The 22,854-nt window shown below is 43.7% G+C and overlaps 1 protein-coding gene across 1 annotated transcript; it reads right to left on the minus strand.

The window, feature by feature from the left end:
- Positions 1–10,196: 10,196 nt before the first annotated feature.
- On the minus strand, positions 10,197–11,165 carry LOC137504601 (olfactory receptor 2B6-like). Its single transcript, XM_068233184.1, has one exon. The coding sequence runs from the start codon at positions 11,163–11,165 to the stop codon at positions 10,197–10,199; it is 969 nt and encodes a 322-aa protein (XP_068089285.1).
- Between the last annotated feature and the right edge of the window lie 11,689 nt (positions 11,166–22,854).

Consider the following 22,854-nt stretch of genomic DNA (forward strand, 5'->3'; position numbering starts at 1 on the left):
ATGTGTTTAACAACATCTTTATTACACATATCTATGCTATAATTATTAATATTATTATTTTATTACTATTATTATGATGTGGTCTAAAATAGCCTTAATGATGGATATACAGCAAAAAATAAAACCAGTTGATATAAGTCAAATATATCCCAACATTAGGAGTGGAAGCCACTAGCAGTACTTTACTAAGCTGTTAAAGGGGAACTCAGCGAAAAACTGTAAAATGTGTGCAAACACATACAAATAAGAAGTACATTTTTCCCAGAGTAAAATGAGCCATAAATTACTTTTCTCCTATGTTGCTGTCACTTACAGTAGGTGGTAGAAATCTGACAGAAGTGACAGGTTTTGGACTAGTCCATCTCTTTACAGGGGATTCCCAGGAATATATTTCTTTTCAAAAGCACTTAGTGAATGGCAGTTGCTCTGTCCAACTGCCAAAAAACTGTGTAGGGACCATTAAAACTTGCCAGCATTATTGTTTGAATCCTTTTTAGGGAATATCTTTATAAAGAATAAAAGCCTCGCTGAGAATCTCCTATAAAGAGATGGACTAGTCCAAAACCTGTCACTTCTGTCAGATTTCTACTGCCTATTGTAAGTGGCAGCAACATAGGAGAAAAGTCATTTATGGCTCATTTTACTCTGAAAAAAAATGTACTTCTTATTTGTATATGTTTGCACATATTTTAAATGTTAGTTTTTCACTGTAGTGCCCCTTTAATAAGCAGTTGTGATTTGAAAAGCTCTTGCTAATGTAATGCTATGGGTGTGATCCCACTGGAGCGATGTGGTTTTATAAGACTCCACCATAGCACTGCATTAGCAAGAGCATTCTAAATCATGAGAAAAGGCTGAGAGTGGGTTTGAGCCCTAACAGCTTATAAGGTACCTATGCCTAATTCAGGACTTGAATCAACAATAGCATACCAAAAGGCCTTGTAAAGCTCAGCATAATTGTCTTGAATCTGAGTGATCAATGGATGTCGTTGTTTAAAAGCTACTCCCTTCTGTATTTATAACTGTGGCATCATGTAAACCAGATTACCATTTGTATTTTCATTGTGTATTCCTGTGAGCATTACGTCTCAAATGAATAATTATCATCTACACTAATTACATTTGTTTAACAGATGCAAAATGTAATGGTAACAAACTCAGCAGCATGTTCTGTACAGTAATTTTGCCAGTAATTGCCAATTGCCACTGATCATGGAAACAAATGTATATATTTTTATACAGACACATGATACTGCTTGTCAAGAACAAAGTAACTAAGTAGCTGCAATTGAAAACTTTTATTGACAAACTGCATGTTCCTTGACCACCTAACTGTCACCACTACAAACAGTGCTAAAATCCAGGTCTATATTTGCATTTAGAGATGGCCCGAACCTCCGAGTTTAGGTTCGTAGGCCCGTAATTGAAACCAGGTCTAGGCAGCACTCCTTACCACTATACCACCACCAACACTACATGCTGAAGCCAGCCTAGCATGTACCATTATGATATATCCAAGAGAAAAATGAGCTTGCTTAGGCATTTGTAGGATGTCAAAAGCCAACTCATATACATTGGCCAGGAATCAAACCCAGGCCTACCACTTGGTAGGCTGCTATCCTAACCATTATACCACCAACACAACACACTACAATGCTACATGCTGAAGCCAGCCTAGCATGCACCATTATGATATATCCAAGAGAAAAATGAGCTTGCTTAGGTATTTGTCGGATGTCAAAAGCCAACTCACATACATTGGCCAGGAATCTAACCCAGGCATACCGCTCGGTAGGCTGCTATCCACACCATTATACCACCAACATTACATGCCGAACCTGCTTGGAGCAGACTTACTTCCTACCTCCAAGAGACACACATACATCCCCATAAAATCATTCAACAGCAACTGCGTGCACATTCTTTGTGGCGCACAGTCTCTGTGGCACAATTGGTTAGCGTGTTTGGCTGTTAACTAAAAGGTTGGTGGTTCAAGCCCACCCAGGTATGGCCTTGCCCTTTGTGTTCAACAGTTGTCCAAAGAGAACCCCAGATAGCCATGTAGATTCATCTCTCTCTCTCTAGTAGGGATGGTCACTGTTTTCCGCAGAATTGTATTTTCCGCAATTTTGGGCGGAAATTAGTCATTCCATTCTGTTTGGTCGGAACGCAATAGCTTTTTCAATCTGGTGGTTTTAATTTGTGCTGTGTTGGTGGTATAATGGTTAGGATAGCAGCCTACCAAGTAGTAGCGCTGGGTTCGATTCCTGGCCAATGTATATTAATTGGCTTTTGACATCCTACAAATCCCTAAGCAAGCTCATTTTTCTCTTGGATATATCATAATGGTACATGCTAGGCTGGCTTCAGCATGTAGCATTGTAGTGTGTTGTGTTGGTGGTATAATGGTTAGGATAGCAGCCTACCATGCGGTAGGCCTGGGTTCGATATCTGGCCAATGTATGTGAGTTGGCTTTTGACATCCTACAAATTACTAAGCAAGCTTATTTTTCTCTTGGATATATCATAATGGTACATGCTAGGCTGGCTTCAGCATGTAGCATTGTAGTGTGTTGTGTTGGTGGTATAATGGTTAGGATAGCAGCCTACCACGCGGTAGGCCTGGGTTTGATTCCTGGCCAATATATGTGAATTGGCATTTGATATCCTACAAATCACCAAGCAAGCTAATTTTTCTCTTGGATATATCATAATGGTACATGCTAGGCTGGCTTCAGCATGTAGCATTGTAGTGTGTTGTGTTGGTGGTATAATGGTTAGGATAGCAGCCTACCATGCGGTAGGCCTGGGTTCGATATCTGGCCAATGTATGTGAGTTGGCTTTTGACATCCTACAAATTACTAAGCAAGCTTATTTTTCTCTTGGATATATCATAATGGTACATGCTAGGCTGGCTTCAGCATGTAGCATTGTAGTGTGTTGTGTTGGTGGTATAATGGTTAGGATAGCAGCCTACCACGCGGCAGGCCTGGGTTTGATTCCTGGCCAATATATGTGAATTGACATTTGATATCCTACAAATCACCAAGCAAGCTAATTTTTCTCTTGGATATATCTCAATGGTACATGCTAGGCTGGCTTCAGCATGTAGCATTGTAGTGTGTGGTGTTATTGGTATAATGTTTAGGATAGCAGCCTACCACACGGTAGGCCTGGGTTCGGTTCCTGGCCAATGTATGTGAGTTGTCTTTTGACATCCTACAAATCCCTAAGCAAGCTCATTTTTCTCTTGGATATATCATAATGGTACATGCTAGGCTGGCTTCAGCATGTAGTGTTGGTGGTGGTATAGTGGTGAGGAGAGCTGCCTACCAAGCACTAGACCTGGGTTTGATTCCTGGCCAATGTATGTAAGCTGGCTTTTGAAATTTTACAATTCCCTGGAAGACAAGACCCTCCTCCTCCCTATGGGAGGAGGAGGAGAAGAGGAGGGTGCTGTTGTGGGGTGCAATATAAGGAATAACAATCAGCTAGGAGTAAGCCAACAAGAGCCTAACTAAGCTTCCCATAGCAGAGTCTGTCAGCAGCTGTCCCTTAACTAATTACTGTAGGCAGACGAGTGACAAAAACGGCTGGAGAACCTTGCCTTTTATAAGCGGGGTGAGGCTCCAGGAGTGAGTGTAGTTTGATTGGTGACAATGTGCCTGCTGACTGTAATGTAGAGGGTCAAAGTTGACCTTAATGGAGCATTATGGGGCAAATCAAACTTCCGTAAAAGTTCGCCTTCGCTGGTTGAACGCGAACCACCCAAAGTTCGCCAGGAACCGTTCGGGCCATCTCTATTTGCATTCAGTAATGCGATGTTGAGATTAATTCAATTACAGCAACTGAGTTATATGCTGGAGATAGTTAAGGAGCATTCATATTTCTGTCTGTGGAAACTGCAGATGATTATCTTCAAGGGTTTTGCTGTATGATATGTGTGTTTTGTCTCACGAAGGGGGCAGAAAGCTTTCCTCCTTGCAAACCCAAATTGTCTGTATCAAGGTCAATAGACTCATCCAAACCTCATAATTGAGAAAGGGGAAGTAAGTATCACGTTGATGCATGAGAGGCCTAGACGTAGTGATAACAAGATACAATATTAGAAGAGTAACGTAATCAGGAACAGGCCGTAGTCATACACAAAGTCAGAGGTAATGAGGTACAGAGTAGTAAGGCAGTATCGTAGTCAATAACAGGCAGGATCATACACATAGGTCAGATGTCAATCACGTTAGAAGGATCAGGCAATAGAGTAGTCAAGGCAGGCCGAGTCAAACACGAGTATCAGATGGCATTGGTACAGAAGGGCTAGACAGGAGGAAGGCAAGGAGTCGGTACATAGATAATATACAATCAGATGTTACTATAAATAATATTACAAAGAATATAATGAGAATATATACGAAAATAATAAAGACTGACTAACTGGAGTACATATATATTGTGCGTCTACACAATATATCAATGTAGCTCAAATTCACTAGGTAGACCCAGTATCAGCGAACTGATTAGTATCAAGGCCAGTGAGCAACTGACTCACTGGCCTGATATATCCAAGAGGCAGAGCAGATCCAGCCCCCAGGATGACAGCCACTCCTGTCAGACACGCCTCCTCAGCCTGTAAAGGCTGCTCTGCCCTGCGTGCGCCCGACAGGAGGAGCTGCGCATGCGAGCCTCTTGCGGCACCTCCGGAGGGATGCCGGTGACGCCTTCAGAAGACGATGGAGGGATGCCCTGAGAAGATGCCGGAGCGGAAGTCTCGCGGAAGTCTCGCTGCCAGAGATGCCGCGGGACCCGCCAGTGGAAGGTAAGATCGTTACAGTAAGTACCCCACATGTGTACTGGTCGAATCTGATTCCCCCTTTAATTAAAAAAAAAAAGTAATACAATAAGTCTTTTTTTTCCAACTGTAGACTTTTTTAACTGCATACATCTGCCTCCTGTTCTATAGCAAATTAATAAAAGAAAGCTACAGAAAAAAAATATTTTTTTTTTTATTTATTTTAATAAATATGTTTTCATGTTTTATTTCAAAAAATATTTAACTTTTATATTCCCTCCCAGAGGAGAAACATCTCATTATCACCTTATTAATAAAAAGATCTCCCTGTTTCCACCATAAGCATTCTCCTGGTGCTTACCTACACGTTGCGATTTTTTGTAAAGCGCTTTTCTAAGTGCTTTTGCAGAGTGATTTGTTTTTTCACTTCCTGAAGTCAGGAAGTGAACTCTTTGATTCGAGATAAGAATGAATGCAATGTATTTATTCTTAAAAGCACTGGGGAAATGCTATGCAAAGCGCTTTTGCCATTTTCCTATACCTTCCATTGAGGCAAATCACCCCAAAAATGGTACAGACACCGCTTTGGTGAGCGGACTGGAATCAAGCTGCTCAGAGGTGAACACTCTCATAGGGAATCATTGCACAAGCGCTTAAAAACTCCCGAAAACGCCCTTAGTGTGAACAAGCCCTGATAGTTATTACTATCCAGTATTTATATAGCACTGACATCATCCACATTGCTTTACAGAGTAGATAGTCCTGTCACTGACTGTCCTCAGTGGAGCTCACAATTTATTCCCTACCATAATCTATATACTGTATGTTGTTCATAGTCTAAGGCCAGTTTAGGGGAAAGCCAATTTAACTTATCTGTAGGTTTTTGGGATGTGGTAAAAAAATGAGTACCCAGAGCAAACCCACAAAGACATGAGGAGATCATACAAACTCCATGCAGATAGTGCTTTGGCTGGGAGTCAAACCAGGGACCCAGCACTGCAAGGTAAGAGTGCCATCCACTGTGCCACTGTGCTGAGATAAATTTTGGGGCTCCAACCCCGACCAAATCCACTTTTTCTCTTAAGGCCCATTTATACTTAATCAGTTGCTCTCAGTTATAACTGAAAGAACAACTGATTTTCAAAGTAAGTCCCATGTTTCCCAATGGCACCTTTTACACTTAACGCGTTTTAACTGAAATCTTTTTCCCAATGCACTGCTGTGGAGAGGAAAAAAAACGCGTACCAACTGATTAAGTGTAAACAGGGCCTAAGTGTTTTGCATGGAGATTTTTTTTTTATCTTCTGTATAAAATACATTTTACAATGTGCAGTTGAAAATGTACCAAAAAGTGGACAAAAATGTACTGTCAGAATTATTTATTAAAAGTATTTTCTTTCTTGTTGGTGGCTCAGAATGCATTTTATTTATGATGTGAAAAGATCACCTTAGAGAATACTTAGTAGAAAAAAGTGGATTGGATCGGGCCCATAGTGCCACTTGTGCCCATGTGCTCCACGCTACTCTCAGTCTTCTGACACTTCTGCCTTTACAGCAGATAGTCCAATTTAGAAGGTGGAAGTGTTGCAAGGTGGAGAGTGACATGGAGTGCTTTAGAAGGGAGTTGGCAGTCTATGTGAATTAACCCTCTTTATCATTGCAAAAGTGTCCATCCCCATACTTTGCTCAAGGAGAATTTATATGAGTGATAATGTACATAAGAGCTTTGAGTGCTGTCAGTTTCAAAAATAAAATTAGATGCATCAAAATATTTTTTTAAATTGATTAGGGTTCATTAGTACTGTATTTGTTTGTGATTCTAAAATAACACTGTTATATGACTGGAGGATAAAAAACAGGATTAAAAAAAAAAACTTTTGCAAAATTATTATATATTACAAAAACTGACACTCTAAAATATATATTTTTTAAACTTCCTTTAATTAATTAAAATAACAACAACTAAAACATAAAACAATGATGCACCTGTGATGTATATACTCAACTAAAGGATTATTAGGGACACCATACTAATACGGTGTTTGACCCCCTTTCGCCTTCAGAACTACCTTAATTCTACGTGACATTTATTCAACAAGGTGCTGAAAGCATTCTTTAGAAATGTTTCTCCATATTGATAGGATAGCATCTTGCAGTTGATGGAGATTTGTGGGATGCACATCCAGGGCACGAATCTCCCGTTCCATCACATCCCAAAGATGCTGTATTGGGTTGAGATCTGGTGAGTGTGGGGGCCATTTTAGTACAGTGAACTCATTGTTATGTTCAAGAAACCTATTTGAAATTATTTGAGCTTTGTGCCATGGTGCATTATCCTGCTAGAAGTAGACATCAGAGGATGGGTACATGGTGGTCATGAAGGGATGGACATGGTCAGAAACAATGCTCAGGTAGCCCGTGGCATTTAAATGATGCCCAATTGGCACTAAGGGGCCTAAAGTGTGCCAAGAAAACATTCCCCACACCATTACACCACCACCACCAGACTGCACAGTGGTAACAAGGCACGATGGATTGATGTTTTCATTCATATTTTCTGTTAATCCCAACTTCTGACTCTATCAAGACTCATCAGACCAGGCAACTGTCCAATTTTGGTGAGCTCATGCAAATTTTAGCCTCTTTTTCCTATTTGTAGTGGAGATGAGTGGTACCCAGTGGGGTCTTCTGCTGTTGTAGGCAGCCCATCCGCCTCAAGGTTGTGCGTGTTGTGGCTTCACAAATGCTTTGCTGCATACCTCGTTTGTAACGAGTGGTTATTTCAGTCAACCTTGCTCTTCTATCAGCTTGAATTAGGTCTGCCCATTCTCCTCTGACCTCTATCATCAACAAGGCATTTCCGCCCACAGGACTGCCGCATACTGGATGTTTTTCTCTTTTCACACCATTCTTTGTAAACCCTAGAAATGGTTGTACGTGAAAATCCCAGTAACTGAGCAGATTGTGAAATAATCAGACCGGCCCATCTGGCACCAACAACCATGCCATGCTCAAAATTGCTTAAATCACCTTTCTTTCCCATTCTAACATTCAGTTTGGAGACTTGACCAGGACCACACCCCTAAACATTGAAGCAACTGCCATGTGATTGGTTGATTGGATAATTGCGTTAATGGGAAATTGAACAGGTGTTCCTGATAATCCTTTAGGTGGGTGTATACACTAATATAGCTAATTGAAAGCAAGGTAGCTAAGTAAACTGATCAAGTCAAGTCAATAATGTTGGTGTTACAAAGTGGATTAGGGAGAAACAGTAGATAAGACAAACGTACTATTTTGTCGTGGTCGAACATATCGCTTTTTGATTTTCCAGGCAATCTATAAGGCCTGACAGGTTGTTCACCAGCAGATCACCCCCTATGTCTCAATCTGACACCAACTTCTTCACCTTATGTGGTGCGTCCCTGCTTGAACGAGAGGTGAGGAAGTAACACCTGCCCGACTTTGGTTACACCCAGGCCTTGTAGGTGCAAGATATAGGAGCTGGTCGTAGAGCTCATAAGAGCAACCCACAAGGTCCCCGCAGAATAGAAGTCCAGGAGCACTCATTAGTAGTAAATATAAATCATGGTACAGAAGGGCTAGGCAGAAATTAAGGTCATGCAATCCACAGGTCAGGTCAGGTGGCAAACAGGCAGAATCCAGTAAAAAGCAAAGGATCTTTTCAGGCAGCAAACAGGCAGAATCCAGTAACAAGCAAAAGATCGGTCCAGGCAGCAAACAGGTGGAATCCAGTAACAAGCAAAAGGTCAAAGTCCAGCAAAATCAATTCCCAGGTTCAGAAAGCACCAAGCAGTAAGCAGAAGCATACGCTAACACGGGCAAGGACTGAATGCACACAGCAGGCTTAAATATCTCAAGCATCAAATCAGTGGCCAGCCACATGCACACATGAACCAATAGCAGCACATCAACTACTACCTGAATGTCAGCTGGCATGTACACACAATGCCTCCCTGTGTCAGCTGACAGAATGATCAACTGACACTATCTCAGTCACCGCCGGAGAGAGTACTGCTGCCGAAGGGAATACTGCACCCACCCACCAGCTCTATCGTGCGCATGCTGATCCTGAGCGAGCGCATCTTCGCGGCAGCTGAGAACCGGAAGTGCGGGAATCGCTGCAGGTCCAGTCGGAAGGTGAATCTCTTAAAACACAACCTGTCTTATTTTTTAATAGATTATTTTTCTAGAGTCAAAGTTTTGTTTACTATTGTTTCTATTGTTAAGTAAATGACAGATAATTTTATTGAATCGGTGCTGCAACAAGCATTCCCTATCAATGATTTGACTGATTTCAGGCTAAAATCAGTCAAATGTATTGATAGAGCATGCTGGAAAATCTCAGGATAATGTGTTCCATCAGGTGCATGGCGGTAACAGAATTATTTGTTGATGATTAGTAAACGTTTGCTTGTTTACAAGACTATGCAAAAAACTTGGTGGACTTAAACAGAATACAGTAATTAATAATAATAATAATAATTATTATTATTATTATTATTATTATTATTAAGAAAATCAACCATAGAGGCCCAAAATGAGAAATTAGTTGAACATTCCTAATCATATGTAAAACATCTCACCATCTTCTACACAGCTTGGACGGCCTGGAGAGTCTGAGGCCTTCATACTGAATAGTTTGTCAAGGGATACAAAAGCCTGGCATATTATATAGCATTGTAATACTTCATTATTAACAGCAGAAAATACTAAAAATATGCACGTTTGCAAGCCAATAATATGTCTTCTAAATCATCATTCTGAGAGCCCATTGATGTCATGTATGTTTCATATTCAAGTGTATATTGTCTACCTTGGCCATCCAAAAGTCAGTGTACAGATTGGATGTAATGAAATATTTTTTTTTATTAGGTGTATTTAGCTATGTAACGAAAATAAAACTATTTTAAATGTCATGTTCTTAAGCTTTCAAAGGTAGGAGTGCTGTCTTATTCCATAATGTATGATAACACTCAGTTAACAACAGCTCTTTTCCTGAACAACGATAATGTGGTAAACAAATCCTAGTTGATCGATTTTTTGGCTCAAATTTGTTGATTCAGTTAATCATGCCAGTTGGAAGATTTCACTTGATTGGCGGCAGGATTGCCATTAATTGTAGAAATACAAAAGGATAGAGTCTAGACTCATCCAGTTTTAAATATCTAATTTTACTAAATAAACTCTTCCGGGTACTGAGCTTCCTCCATATTAAAAATAAATGTAGACAACATTTTTTAGGCTAAATCATAGCCAAATATTTGCTGGTATCTTCAGGCATAATAATTCCTTTATGTTGTATGTAAGTTCTTGTACTACTGCTAGTTCTAACGATATTTGCGGATGGTCTTCTGTTGATATTGGTATGAGAACTGATTTCTGATTTTAAGACTTGTGAGGGTGATGTATTGAAGTATGAACTATCTTCCATAGCTTGTGCCAAGAAAGTTTCAGAGCTGATTTAACGTCATTATTTCTCAGTGTATAAACCAGCGGATTCAACAGCGGTGTGACTATAGAATAAAACAGTGCAAAGTGCTTGTCTGCATCGGGCGATGACTGAGATTGAGGCTTCATATAAGCAGCCATAGCTGAGCCATAGAATAAAGTCACAACAATTATATGAGAGCCACAAGTCGAAAAGGCCTTTTTCCGCCCTTCCAATGTACTTATCTTTAAAATGGCTCTTATTATTTTAACGTACGTTATGGTAATGAAACTGACTGGTATGATTAAAACGAGGACGCCAACTGCAAAAACAACAGATTCAACAACTGTTACATTTCCACATCCTAATGATAAGACTTCTGGCACTTCACACATAAAATGGTTAACTGTGTTATGTCCACAAAGATCCACGCTCCATGTAAGTGTAACATGAAAAATAGATAGCAGAAATGCACAAGCCCACGCGGCTGCAGCTATTTTGATACATGTAGTTGTGGAAATTATTGTAGTATAATGTAATGGAAAACAAATTGCAATATAACGATCATAGGCCATTATGGCTAATAGTAGACATTCTGTCATCCCCAGAGACAGAAATATGTACATTTGTGTAACACATTCTTCAAATGAAATAGTTTTCTTGGCTGATAACAAGTCTTTTAACATCCTTGGGATACTTGAGGATGAATAGCAGATGTCCACAAAGGATAGATTTATAAGAAAAAAATACATTGGATTGTGAAGAATACTGTTCATGACTGTAGCCAGGATAATAAGAGAATTTGCAAATAAAATGGCCAAGTACATGACCAACAATATTATAAAAAGTATATTTTGTACATTAGGGATGCTGGTAAGTCCCAGCAAGATAAATTCTTTAATGTATGTGTCATTTTTCCAAGACATTCTGCAAAAACGTATATTTTGTGAAATCAGAATTATTTTATTTGGCCAAATCAGCTGGCTCTTACAAGGAATTTAACTTGGTGAGTGATTAATGGGCACAGACAATGTAGTATGAGCACAGATAACACAGATATTACAGGTCAAGGACAGTATAGGAGTTACAATAGTGTAAGTCGGGATGAGAAGTATGTGCTTTCCAATTCCAGTTCTGGGTAAGTAGTTTAGGTCTTGCCAAGGAACAATTATGGAACAACATAAGTCTTAAGCCACTTTTTAATGTCCAAGCCAGTTTCTTCTAGGTGTTGTTGTGTGGAAACCAAAACACTGAAGTATCCAACAATTCTGGTTAACATAAAATTGGCCAACATCAAACAAAAGAAATGTTGATTCAGTACAGGTTAATGACTAACTGTTCATAGTTTTCTTGCAAGCTTTTGAATTGTCAAATCTATTTTCCATGCACGATACAGAACTGGATCAAAACAGTAGGCTTGGGGTCAGGCTTATTATTATTATTATTATTATTATTATTATTATTATTTATAAAGCGCCAACATATTCCGTGGCGCTTTACAATGTAAGAAAACAAACAAGGGATACATAATGATACAGACAATGATATACATGAAATATGAACACTGATACAAGATACAGCACTGCTGATTACAATTTGATTTAACATGATGACTAAAATGTATAAATGTCTAACCGTGTGCAAGCAACTTAAATTAATAACAGTCCATGACACAAAAGGGTGAGAGCCCTGCCCTTGCGAGCTTACAATCTAAAGGCGAGCTTACAATCTTCTTTTGTCACTCTGTCTTACCTCCTTTGAAATGTAAAGGACCTGATCAGTACTTAGGTCTATTTAACCCTGAGAGCATTTGACAATAACAATAATAGCATTCAATAAACAACTATAATGAGCCTACCTTCCAGCGACAGGTCCCGCGGTGTCCCCCGGCATGGTCCGGGCGAGCGGCAGGGCTTCTGCACTGGAGTCTTCTGGCGGCATTCCCCGGCGTGTCTTCTGACTCGCGCATGCGTGATGTGACCTTTAGGTCGTGCGCGAGTTCGAGTGAGCCTTATAGGCTCAGGAGGAGAGTTAGGGATGACTGCAGGTGATGTCACTAGGTGACATCACCAAATGGGAGTGGCTACTGTTTGAGTATTTTTGTATTTAAGGCCAGAGCATTCAGTGCTCGCTGACCTTGATACTAATCAGTTTGCTGGTTCTTGGTCTAGCTAGTTACTTAATATAATATACATTAATACATTGTGTAGATGCACAATATATATGTACTCCAGTTAGTCAGTTGTTTGTTATTTTTGTATATATTCTTGTAATATTATTATTGAACATCTGATTGCATTATTCTGTGTACCGACCTTCTGCTTGCATTTTGACCTCGCTCTTGTCTAGCCCCTCTGTACCACTGCCATCTGATATACGTTACCGACTCGGCCTGTCCCTGACTTTGTTTCTGCCTGATCCTCTCAATACAACTGACATCTGATGATGTGTATGACGCTGCTCGATTGTTGACTACGATTTAGCTTAGTGACTTAGTACCTTGATATCATTAACTTGTGCACAAGTTCTAACCGATCTAGCTTTGTACTATTGTTGTGTATTTATCTGTATGTTACCTCATCACGCACCAGCGTGATAACAACTAAACAGAACAGTAAGATAATAAAAGATTGGGATGTGTGAAGAAGTCTCCCAGTCTGTCAGGATACAGTTATTAACCAGTTCAGCCTTCGGTCGTTTTTCACCTTAAGGTGCGTACACACGCACTACAGAAGCCAACGACGGTTCCGTCTGCACCTCCCGCTGGGCGGACTTTCAGCAGACTGTAGTGCGTGTGTATACACCATCGGCGGACTGATAAGGCTGTTCCTGAACGATCAGCTGAGCGGATCATTCAGGAACCACCTTATCAGTCCGCCGACAGTGCATACACACGCACTACAGTCTGCTGAAAGTCCACCCAGCGGGAGGTGCCGACGGACCCATTGTTGGCTTCTGTAGTGCGTGTGTACGCACCAATATGCATCGAGCAATTTTCACCTCCCATTCATTCACCAATAACTTTATCACTACTTATCACAATGAATTGATCTATATCTTATTTTTTCCACCACCAAGTAGGCTTTCTTTGCATGGTACAATTTCCTAAGAATTATTTTTTTCTAAATGCATTTTAACGGGAATATTAAGAAAGAAATGGAAAAAAAACATTATTTCTCAGTTTTTGGCCAGTATAGCTTTAAAATAATACATGCTACCATAAATAAAGCGGAACTGTAAAGAAGGTTTAAAGAAACTGTTTCACTTACCTGGGGCTTCTGCGAGCCCCCAGCAGCCACCCTGTCCTGCGCCAGTCAACCACGAGTCTCCGCTCTCCCGCAGTCAGTTACTTTCGGTTTCGCCACCGGGCCACTGCACCTGCGTGGCTCTGGCCATGCGTATCCTTTCTTCACGTTCCCCGCTATTGCAAAAGAGAAAGAGCAGAAAGGATACGCTTGGCAGGGCTGTGCTGGCCTCGACTTACAAGTTGAGGTACAGAATGGAGCGGCGGCGGAGGAATGGAGACCCATGGATGACCGGCGTGGGTCAGAATGGCTGCTGGGGGCTAACAGAAGCCCCAGGTAAGTGAAACAGTTTCTTTAAAACTTCTTTACAGTTCCACTTTAAAACCCACGTATTTTATTTGCCCATTTGTCCCGGTTATTACATCATTTAAATTATGTCCCTATCACAATGTATGGGACCAATATTTTATTTGGAAATAAAAGTGCATTTTTTCTAGAGATGGGACGACGAATCCGGCGAATCCACGAATCCCTCGAATATTGGGAAATATTCGAGATTCGTGGATTCGAATCCCAACGCCATTTTCCACTTTACGAATCCGCCGAATCCCGACGCTGCATCGCCGCGCATACGCCGCTCGCACTCTTCCTCCTCCGACCCCCCGCGTCTCCTCCGCCCACCCCGCGCCTCCTCCGCCCGCCCCGCATACTTTGTATCAACTTACCTGTCCAGTGGAGCGCAGAGCGGCAGACCTCTCGCTGACTTCCTGGTTCCCTCTAGTGACGGCTTTTACAATGACGTCATCAGTAAAAGCCGGTTCGGCCACTAGAGAGAACCGAGAAGTAACGACGAGGTCTGCCGCTCTGCGCTCCACTGGACAGGTGAGTTGATACTTATGCAGGGGTGAGCGAGGAGGCACGGGGGATGGAGGAGGCCGTTGGGGTGAGCGGAGGAGGCACGGGGGGGGGGGGGGGGGGGGGGAGCGACGACTACCTACCTACCTACCGGCCACTATACCTACCTACCTACAGGCCCCTATACCTACCTAAAGGCCCCCTATACGTACCTACCTACCTACCGGACACTATACCTACCTACCTACAGGCCCCTATACCTACCTAAAGGCCCCCTATACGTACCTACCTACCTACCTACCGGCCACTATACCTACCTACCTACAGGCCCCTATACCTACCTAAAGGCCCCCTATATGTACCTACCTACCTACCTAAAGGCCCCTATACCTACCTACAGGCCTCTATACCTACCTACCTACCTACCTACCTAAAGGCCCCTATACATGCCTACCTACCTAAAGGCCCCTATACCTACCTACCTAAAGGCCCCCTATACATGCCTACCTACCTAAAGGCCCCTATACCTACCTACCTAAAGGCCCCTATACCTACCTACCTACATACCTACCTATACTTAAGGCCCTGTACCCTGCTACCTATACTGAAGATCCCTTTAACTACCTACCTACCTACAGGACACTATACCTACCTACCGGCCACTATACCTACCTACCTACAGGCCACTATACCTACCTAAAGGCCCCCTATACGTACCTACCTACCTACCTACCTAAAGGCCCCTATACCTACCTACCTACCTAAAGGCTCATATACGTACCTACCTACCTACCTAAAGGCCCCTATACCTACCTACAGGCCTCTATACCTACCTACTTAAAGGCCCCCTATATGTGCCTACCTACCTAAAGGCCCCTATACCTACCTACCTGAAGGCCCCTATACCTACCTACCTACATACCTACCTATACTTAAGGCCCTATACCCTGCTACCTATACTGAAGGTCCCTTTAACTACCTACCTACCTACAGGACACTATACCTACCTACCTACTGGCCACTATACCTACCTACCTACAGGCCACTATACCTACCTAAAGGCCTCCTATACGTACCTACCTACCTACCTACCTAAAGACCCCTATACCTACCTACCTAAAGGCCCCTATACCTACCTACCTACATACCTACCTATACTTAAGGCCCTATACCGTGCTACCTATACTGAAGGTCCCTTTAACTACCTACCTACCTACAGGACACTATACCTACCTACCTACTGGCCACTATACCTACCTACCTACAGGCCACTATACCTACCTAAAGGCCCCCTATACGTACCTACCTACCTACCTACCTACCTAAAGGCCCCTATACCTACCTACCTAAAGGCCCCTATACCTACCTACATACCTACCTATACTTAAGGCCTCTATATACCCTGCTACCTATACTGAAGGCCCATATACCCTGCTACCTATACTGAAGGCCCATATACCCTGCTACCTATACTGAAGGCCCATATACCTTTCTACCTATACTGCAGGCCCCTATATCTTGCTACCTATACTGAAACCTACCAATATTGAAGGCACCCATACCTAGCTAGCTATACTGAAGGCACCTTTACCTCGCTACCTATACTGCGGGCAACTATACCACGGATCGCACAATTCTTATGTGCAGGATTCGTTAGATTCGGGATTCGAAAGGTTCAAGATATTCGAGAACCTTTTCAGATTCGGATTCGGATTCAGATTCGAAAAAATTGTGGATTCGTCCCATCCCTAATTTTTTCAGTTTTGCATCCATCACTATTTACAAGCTTATACTTATATATATAAAAAAATAGTATTATACCCTCTTTACATACATATTAAAAAAAAGTTCAGACCTTGAGGTAACTAATTGTTTTGTTCTTTTTATTGTATTTTTTTTTAAATTGTAAACCTTTTTTAGGTATTTGGGAGTGTGGGAGGTAAACAGTTAATTATTTTAAATGTAATTGTTTGTTAATTTATTTTTACAAATGTATGAAGATGTAGTTTTACTATTTGGCCATAAGATTTTTTTTCTACCTGTAAGCGAGAGCTCTCGCTTCCAGGAAGTATAGGGAGGATGTGACACTTTTTTTTTTCTTCAGAAAGACCGCAGCTTCTAATAGAAGTGGTCAGTGTTTTTAACGGGGACTTAGATCAATGAATGGGGACTGCGTTCCCATTCATTGATCTCTGGGCTAATCAGTGGTGGCACGGCAGTGTGCGGGCACTTTGGAAGTCCTGTACCCGGGAGAATCAGGACAGAAGAGGCTGAATATGAATAATTAAATGCAGAAAGTGTCCTGACTCCTAACAAAGGTCTTAATATTGGAGAAAATAATCAAACAGTACGAAAGAGGCTCAGAATGCAATGCTACACAGCGGAACACAAAATGACAGACAACCCGCAAGACTGCATTTTAACACACTTCCCTCAGCATAAAAAACTAAGAATTACCATTCTAAGGGGAAATGTTCTATCTGGGAAGGAAAGGCAAAAAAATAAAATAAACTTGAAGGGGAAAGAAGTCCCCCCTGGGGAGTCTTCCCCATCCTCTTCAGGAAAGGCAATCCAGCAATAGCACCCCCAAAAGTCCCCTTGTTGGTGCTTCCATTCGTTTTTTGGGGGTAAATGAACCTGATCACGTCCACTCCAGGGATGCTCGGATGTGCCTCATCCACGAATTCGGCAATCCGCGTGGTTGCAAAAAAAAATCCGCATTTGGCCCCGCCGCATGCGGATTTTCGTCCGCGTCCACGCAACCACGCGGATTTTTTCCCGTGAATGGCGTAATCACGCGTGGATTCATGCCCGGAGGCGGATTTTCTTTTAACGTTAATAACAAAGCCCCCATACATGCTACAGTCCCCCAAATAGCATGGATTATTGAGGTGATAAGGGGCAACATAACTTCAACATAAAAAATTCCCCAATTTTTTTTTTTTCTAGAGAAAATGGATTTTAAAGTATAATCAACACTTTAAATGGGGCTATTTATTGGTAATAAGTGGTTTTAAAAAGGGATATACGCGTTAAGCAGTCAAAGAGGTGAAGGCGAGTTCCAATGGCACTTGGCGGTGAAGGTACCGCTGAAGGAGGATGAGTGGCTGACGGCAAAAAGGCTCCAGAGAGGTTTTTGTAATTTTTTTTTGTTTTTTTTGCAGCAATTAGCAATGACATCGCAGCAGAGTTGTAAGTGGACACGGGCAGTGTGAACGCAGAGTGCAGTGGTGGTAGCGACTGAGTCAGGAGAAGGACTATGCGGGCGGTCAGTTCAGCAGCACAGAAGGACCACGGCAACATACTGGTGGTAGTAGTAGCAGCACAGCGTCATAGTGCTGGCCAAAAAATTAAATGCACCCGGTGACCCGGGCAGTGTGAACGCAGAGTGTAGTAGCGACTGAGTCAGGAGGACAAAGCGGGCGGTCAGTTCAGCAGCAGCAGCACAGTAGTAGTAGCACAGCGTCATAGTGCTGGCCAAAAAATTAAATGCACCTGGCGACCCGGGCAGTGTGAACGCAGAGTGTAGTAGCGACTGAGTCAGGAGGACAAAGCGGGCGGTCAGTTCAGCAGCAGCAGCACAGTAGTAGTAGCACAGCGTCATAGTGCTGGCCAAAAAATTAAATGCACCCGGCGACCCGGGCAGTGTGAACGCAGAGTGAACGCACAGTACAAGGTCACTGAAGGATGCAGTGGGCACAGCAGTGGGCACTGGATATACAACTAGGTCACTGAAGGATGCAGTGGGCACAGTACAAGGTCACTAAAGGATGCAGTAGGCACAGTACAAGGTCACTGAAGGATGCAGTGGGCACAGCAGTGGCCACTGGATATACAACTAGGTCACTGAAGGATGCAGTGGCCACAGTACAAGGTCACTGAAGGATGCAGTGGGCACAGCAGTGGGCACTGGATGTACAACTAGGTCACTGAAGGATGCAGTGGGCACAGTACAAGGTCACTGAAGGATGCAGTAGGCACAGTACAAGGTCACTGAAGGATGCAGTGGGCACAGCAGTGGCCACTGGATATACAACTAGGTCACTGAAGGATGCAGTGGCCACAGTACAAGGTCACTGAAGGATGCAGTGGGCACAGCAGTGGGCACTGGATATACAACTAGGTCACTGAAGGATGCAGTGGGCACAGTACAAGGTCACTGAAGGATGCAGTAGGCACAGTACAAGGTCACTGAAGGATGCAGTGGGCACAGCAGTGGGCACTGGATATACAACTAGGTCACTGAAGGATGCAGTGGGCACAGTACAAGGTCACTGAAGGATGCAGTGGGCACAGCAGTGGGCACTGGATATACAACTAGGTCACTGAAGGATGCAGTGGGCACAGTACAAGGTCACTGAAGGATGCAGTAGGCACAGTACAAGGTCACTGAAGGATGCAGTGGGCACAGCAGTGGCCACTGGATATACAACTAGGTCACTGAAGGATGCAGTGGCCACAGTACAAGGTCACTGAAGGATGCACTGGGCACAGCAGTGGGCACTGGATATACAACTAGGTCACTGAAGGATGCAGTGGCCACAGTACAAGGTCACTGAAGGATGCAGTGGGCACAGTACAAGGTCACTGAAGGATGCAGTAGGCACAGTACAAGGTCACTGAAGGATGCAGTGGGCACAGCAGTGGGCACTGGATATACAACTAGGTCACTGAAGGATGCAGTGGGCACAGTACAAGGTCACTGAAGGATGCAGTGGGCACAGCAGTGGGCACTGGATATACAACTAGGTCACTGAAGGATGCAGTGGGCACAGTACAAGGTCACTGAAGGATGCAGTAGGCACAGTACAAGGTCACTGAAGGATGCAGTGGGCACAGCAGTGGCCACTGGATATACAACTAGGTCACTGAAGGATGCAGTGGGCACAGTACAAGGTCACTGAAGGATGCAGTGGACACAGCAGTGGGCACTGGATATACAACTAGGTCACTGAAGGATGCAGTGGGCACACAAGGATGTCACACTGTGTAATGAGATGCTTATATGCCAGCGAGCGAGCAGTGGGCACTGAGCACGGCACAAGGTCACTGACAGAATGAATGAACAGCGCTGGCAGAGAGTGGCGGCGCCGGCGGTGTGACTGGCTGCCTGCAAATAGTACAAGTGTATAAACTGTCACTGGAATATACAAGTGAACACTGCAGCTGCACTAACCTGCCTGCCTGCACTACACACAGATAATCCCCACTCCCACTACACTGACTACACTGCAGCACTGAACCTGCCTGCACTACACACAGTTAAATAATCACTAGACTCCCACACTCCCACTACACTACACTGACTACAACTAACTACAGCAATCACTCACTGACTAGCTAACTGTGTACAGTATAAGAGCAGTGTTAGCAAAAAAAATGCTTTGTTTTTAACACAATAAATGCACTTGCTCAAACAACAATGGCCTGGAGATAATCCTCTCAGCACCACAGTCTAGCTAGGACAGAGCTTTTCCATCATGGCCGCCGCTTTATATTCAGGAGGGGAGGGCATAGCTCCCCTCCTGTGATTGGTTGCTAGGGCCTGGCTGGGGCCCTCTGATTGGCCTGCAATGTGTCACTTCCGCATCCAGGAAGTATAGGGAGGATGTGACACTTTTTTTTTTCTTCAGAAAGACCGCAGCTTCTAATAGAAGTGGTCAGTGTTTTTAACGGGGACTTAGATCAATGAATGGGGACTGCGTTCCCATTCATTGATCTCTGGGCTAATCAGTGGTGGCACGGCAGTGTGCGGGCACTTTGGAAGTCCTGTACCCGGGAGAATCAGGACAGAAGAGGCTGAATATGAATAATTAAATGCAGAAAGTGTCCTGACTCCTAACAAAGGTCTTAATATTGGAGAAAATAATCAAACAGTACGAAAGAGGCTCAGAATGCAATGCTACACAGCGGAACACAAAATGACAGACAACCCGCAAGACTGCATTTTAACACACTTCCCTCAGCATAAAAAACTAAGAATTACCATTCTAAGGGGAAATGTTCTATCTGGGAAGGAAAGGCAAAAAAATAAAATAAACTTGAAGGGGAAAGAAGTCCCCCCTGGGGAGTCTTCCCCATCCTCTTCAGGAAAGGCAATCCAGCAATAGCACCCCCAAAAGTCCCCTTGTTGGTGCTTCCATTCGTTTTTTGGGGGTAAATGAACCTGATCACGTCCACTCCAGGGATGCTCGGATGTGCCTCATCCACGAATTCGGCAATCCGCGTGGTTGCAAAAAAAAATCCGCATTTGGCCCCGCCGCATGCGGATTTTCGTCCGCGTCCACGCAACCACGCGGATTTTTTCCCGTGAATGGCGTAATCACGCGTGGATTCATGCCCGGAGGCGGATTTTCTTTTAACGTTAATAACAAAGCCCCCATACATGCTACAGTCCCCCAAATAGCATGGATTATTGAGGTGATAAGGGGCAACATAACTTCAACATAAAAAATTCCCCAATTTTTTTTTTTTCTAGAGAAAATGGATTTTAAAGTATAATCAACACTTTAAATGGCGCTATTTATTGGTAATAAGTGGTTTTAAAAAGGGATATACGCGTTAAGCAGTCAAAGAGGTGAAGGCGAGTTCCAATGGCACTTGGCGGTGAAGGTACCGCTGAAGGAGGATGAGTGGCTGACGGCAAAAAGGCTCCAGAGAGGTTTTTGTAATTTTTTTTTGTTTTTTTTGCAGCAATTAGCAATGACATCGCAGCAGAGTTGTAAGTGGACACGGGCAGTGTGAACGCAGAGTGCAGTGGTGGTAGCGACTGAGTCAGGAGAAGGACTATGCGGGCGGTCAGTTCAGCAGCACAGAAGGACCACGGCAACATACTGGTGGTAGTAGTAGCAGCACAGCGTCATAGTGCTGGCCAAAAAATTAAATGCACCCGGTGACCCGGGCAGTGTGAACGCAGAGTGTAGTAGCGACTGAGTCAGGAGGACAAAGCGGGCGGTCAGTTCAGCAGCAGCAGCACAGTAGTAGTAGCACAGCGTCATAGTGCTGGCCAAAAAATTAAATGCACCTGGCGACCCGGGCAGTGTGAACGCAGAGTGTAGTAGCGACTGAGTCAGGAGGACAAAGCGGGCGGTCAGTTCAGCAGCAGCAGCACAGTAGTAGTAGCACAGCGTCATAGTGCTGGCCAAAAAATTAAATGCACCCGGCGACCCGGGCAGTGTGAACGCAGAGTGAACGCACAGTACAAGGTCACTGAAGGATGCAGTGGGCACAGCAGTGGGCACTGGATATACAACTAGGTCACTGAAGGATGCAGTGGGCACAGTACAAGGTCACTAAAGGATGCAGTAGGCACAGTACAAGGTCACTGAAGGATGCAGTGGGCACAGCAGTGGCCACTGGATATACAACTAGGTCACTGAAGGATGCAGTGGCCACAGTACAAGGTCACTGAAGGATGCAGTGGGCACAGCAGTGGGCACTGGATGTACAACTAGGTCACTGAAGGATGCAGTGGGCACAGTACAAGGTCACTGAAGGATGCAGTAGGCACAGTACAAGGTCACTGAAGGATGCAGTGGGCACAGCAGTGGCCACTGGATATACAACTAGGTCACTGAAGGATGCAGTGGCCACAGTACAAGGTCACTGAAGGATGCAGTGGGCACAGCAGTGGGCACTGGATATACAACTAGGTCACTGAAGGATGCAGTGGGCACAGTACAAGGTCACTGAAGGATGCAGTAGGCACAGTACAAGGTCACTGAAGGATGCAGTGGGCACAGCAGTGGGCACTGGATATACAACTAGGTCACTGAAGGATGCAGTGGGCACAGTACAAGGTCACTGAAGGATGCAGTGGGCACAGCAGTGGGCACTGGATATACAACTAGGTCACTGAAGGATGCAGTGGGCACAGTACAAGGTCACTGAAGGATGCAGTAGGCACAGTACAAGGTCACTGAAGGATGCAGTGGGCACAGCAGTGGCCACTGGATATACAACTAGGTCACTGAAGGATGCAGTGGCCACAGTACAAGGTCACTGAAGGATGCACTGGGCACAGCAGTGGGCACTGGATATACAACTAGGTCACTGAAGGATGCAGTGGCCACAGTACAAGGTCACTGAAGGATGCAGTGGGCACAGTACAAGGTCACTGAAGGATGCAGTAGGCACAGTACAAGGTCACTGAAGGATGCAGTGGGCACAGCAGTGGGCACTGGATATACAACTAGGTCACTGAAGGATGCAGTGGGCACAGTACAAGGTCACTGAAGGATGCAGTGGGCACAGCAGTGGGCACTGGATATACAACTAGGTCACTGAAGGATGCAGTGGGCACAGTACAAGGTCACTGAAGGATGCAGTAGGCACAGTACAAGGTCACTGAAGGATGCAGTGGGCACAGCAGTGGCCACTGGATATACAACTAGGTCACTGAAGGATGCAGTGGGCACAGTACAAGGTCACTGAAGGATGCAGTGGACACAGCAGTGGGCACTGGATATACAACTAGGTCACTGAAGGATGCAGTGGGCACACAAGGATGTCACAC

Source organism: Hyperolius riggenbachi, chromosome 4 (genome assembly GCF_040937935.1).
Source record: "Hyperolius riggenbachi isolate aHypRig1 chromosome 4, aHypRig1.pri, whole genome shotgun sequence".
Classification (NCBI taxonomy): Eukaryota; Metazoa; Chordata; class Amphibia; order Anura; family Hyperoliidae; genus Hyperolius; species Hyperolius riggenbachi.

Excerpts from the sequence above, each read along its gene's own strand:
- LOC137504601 (XM_068233184.1), bottom strand. The coding sequence starts at position 11,165 with ATGTCTTGGAAAAATGACACATACATTAAAGAATTTATCTTGCTGGGA.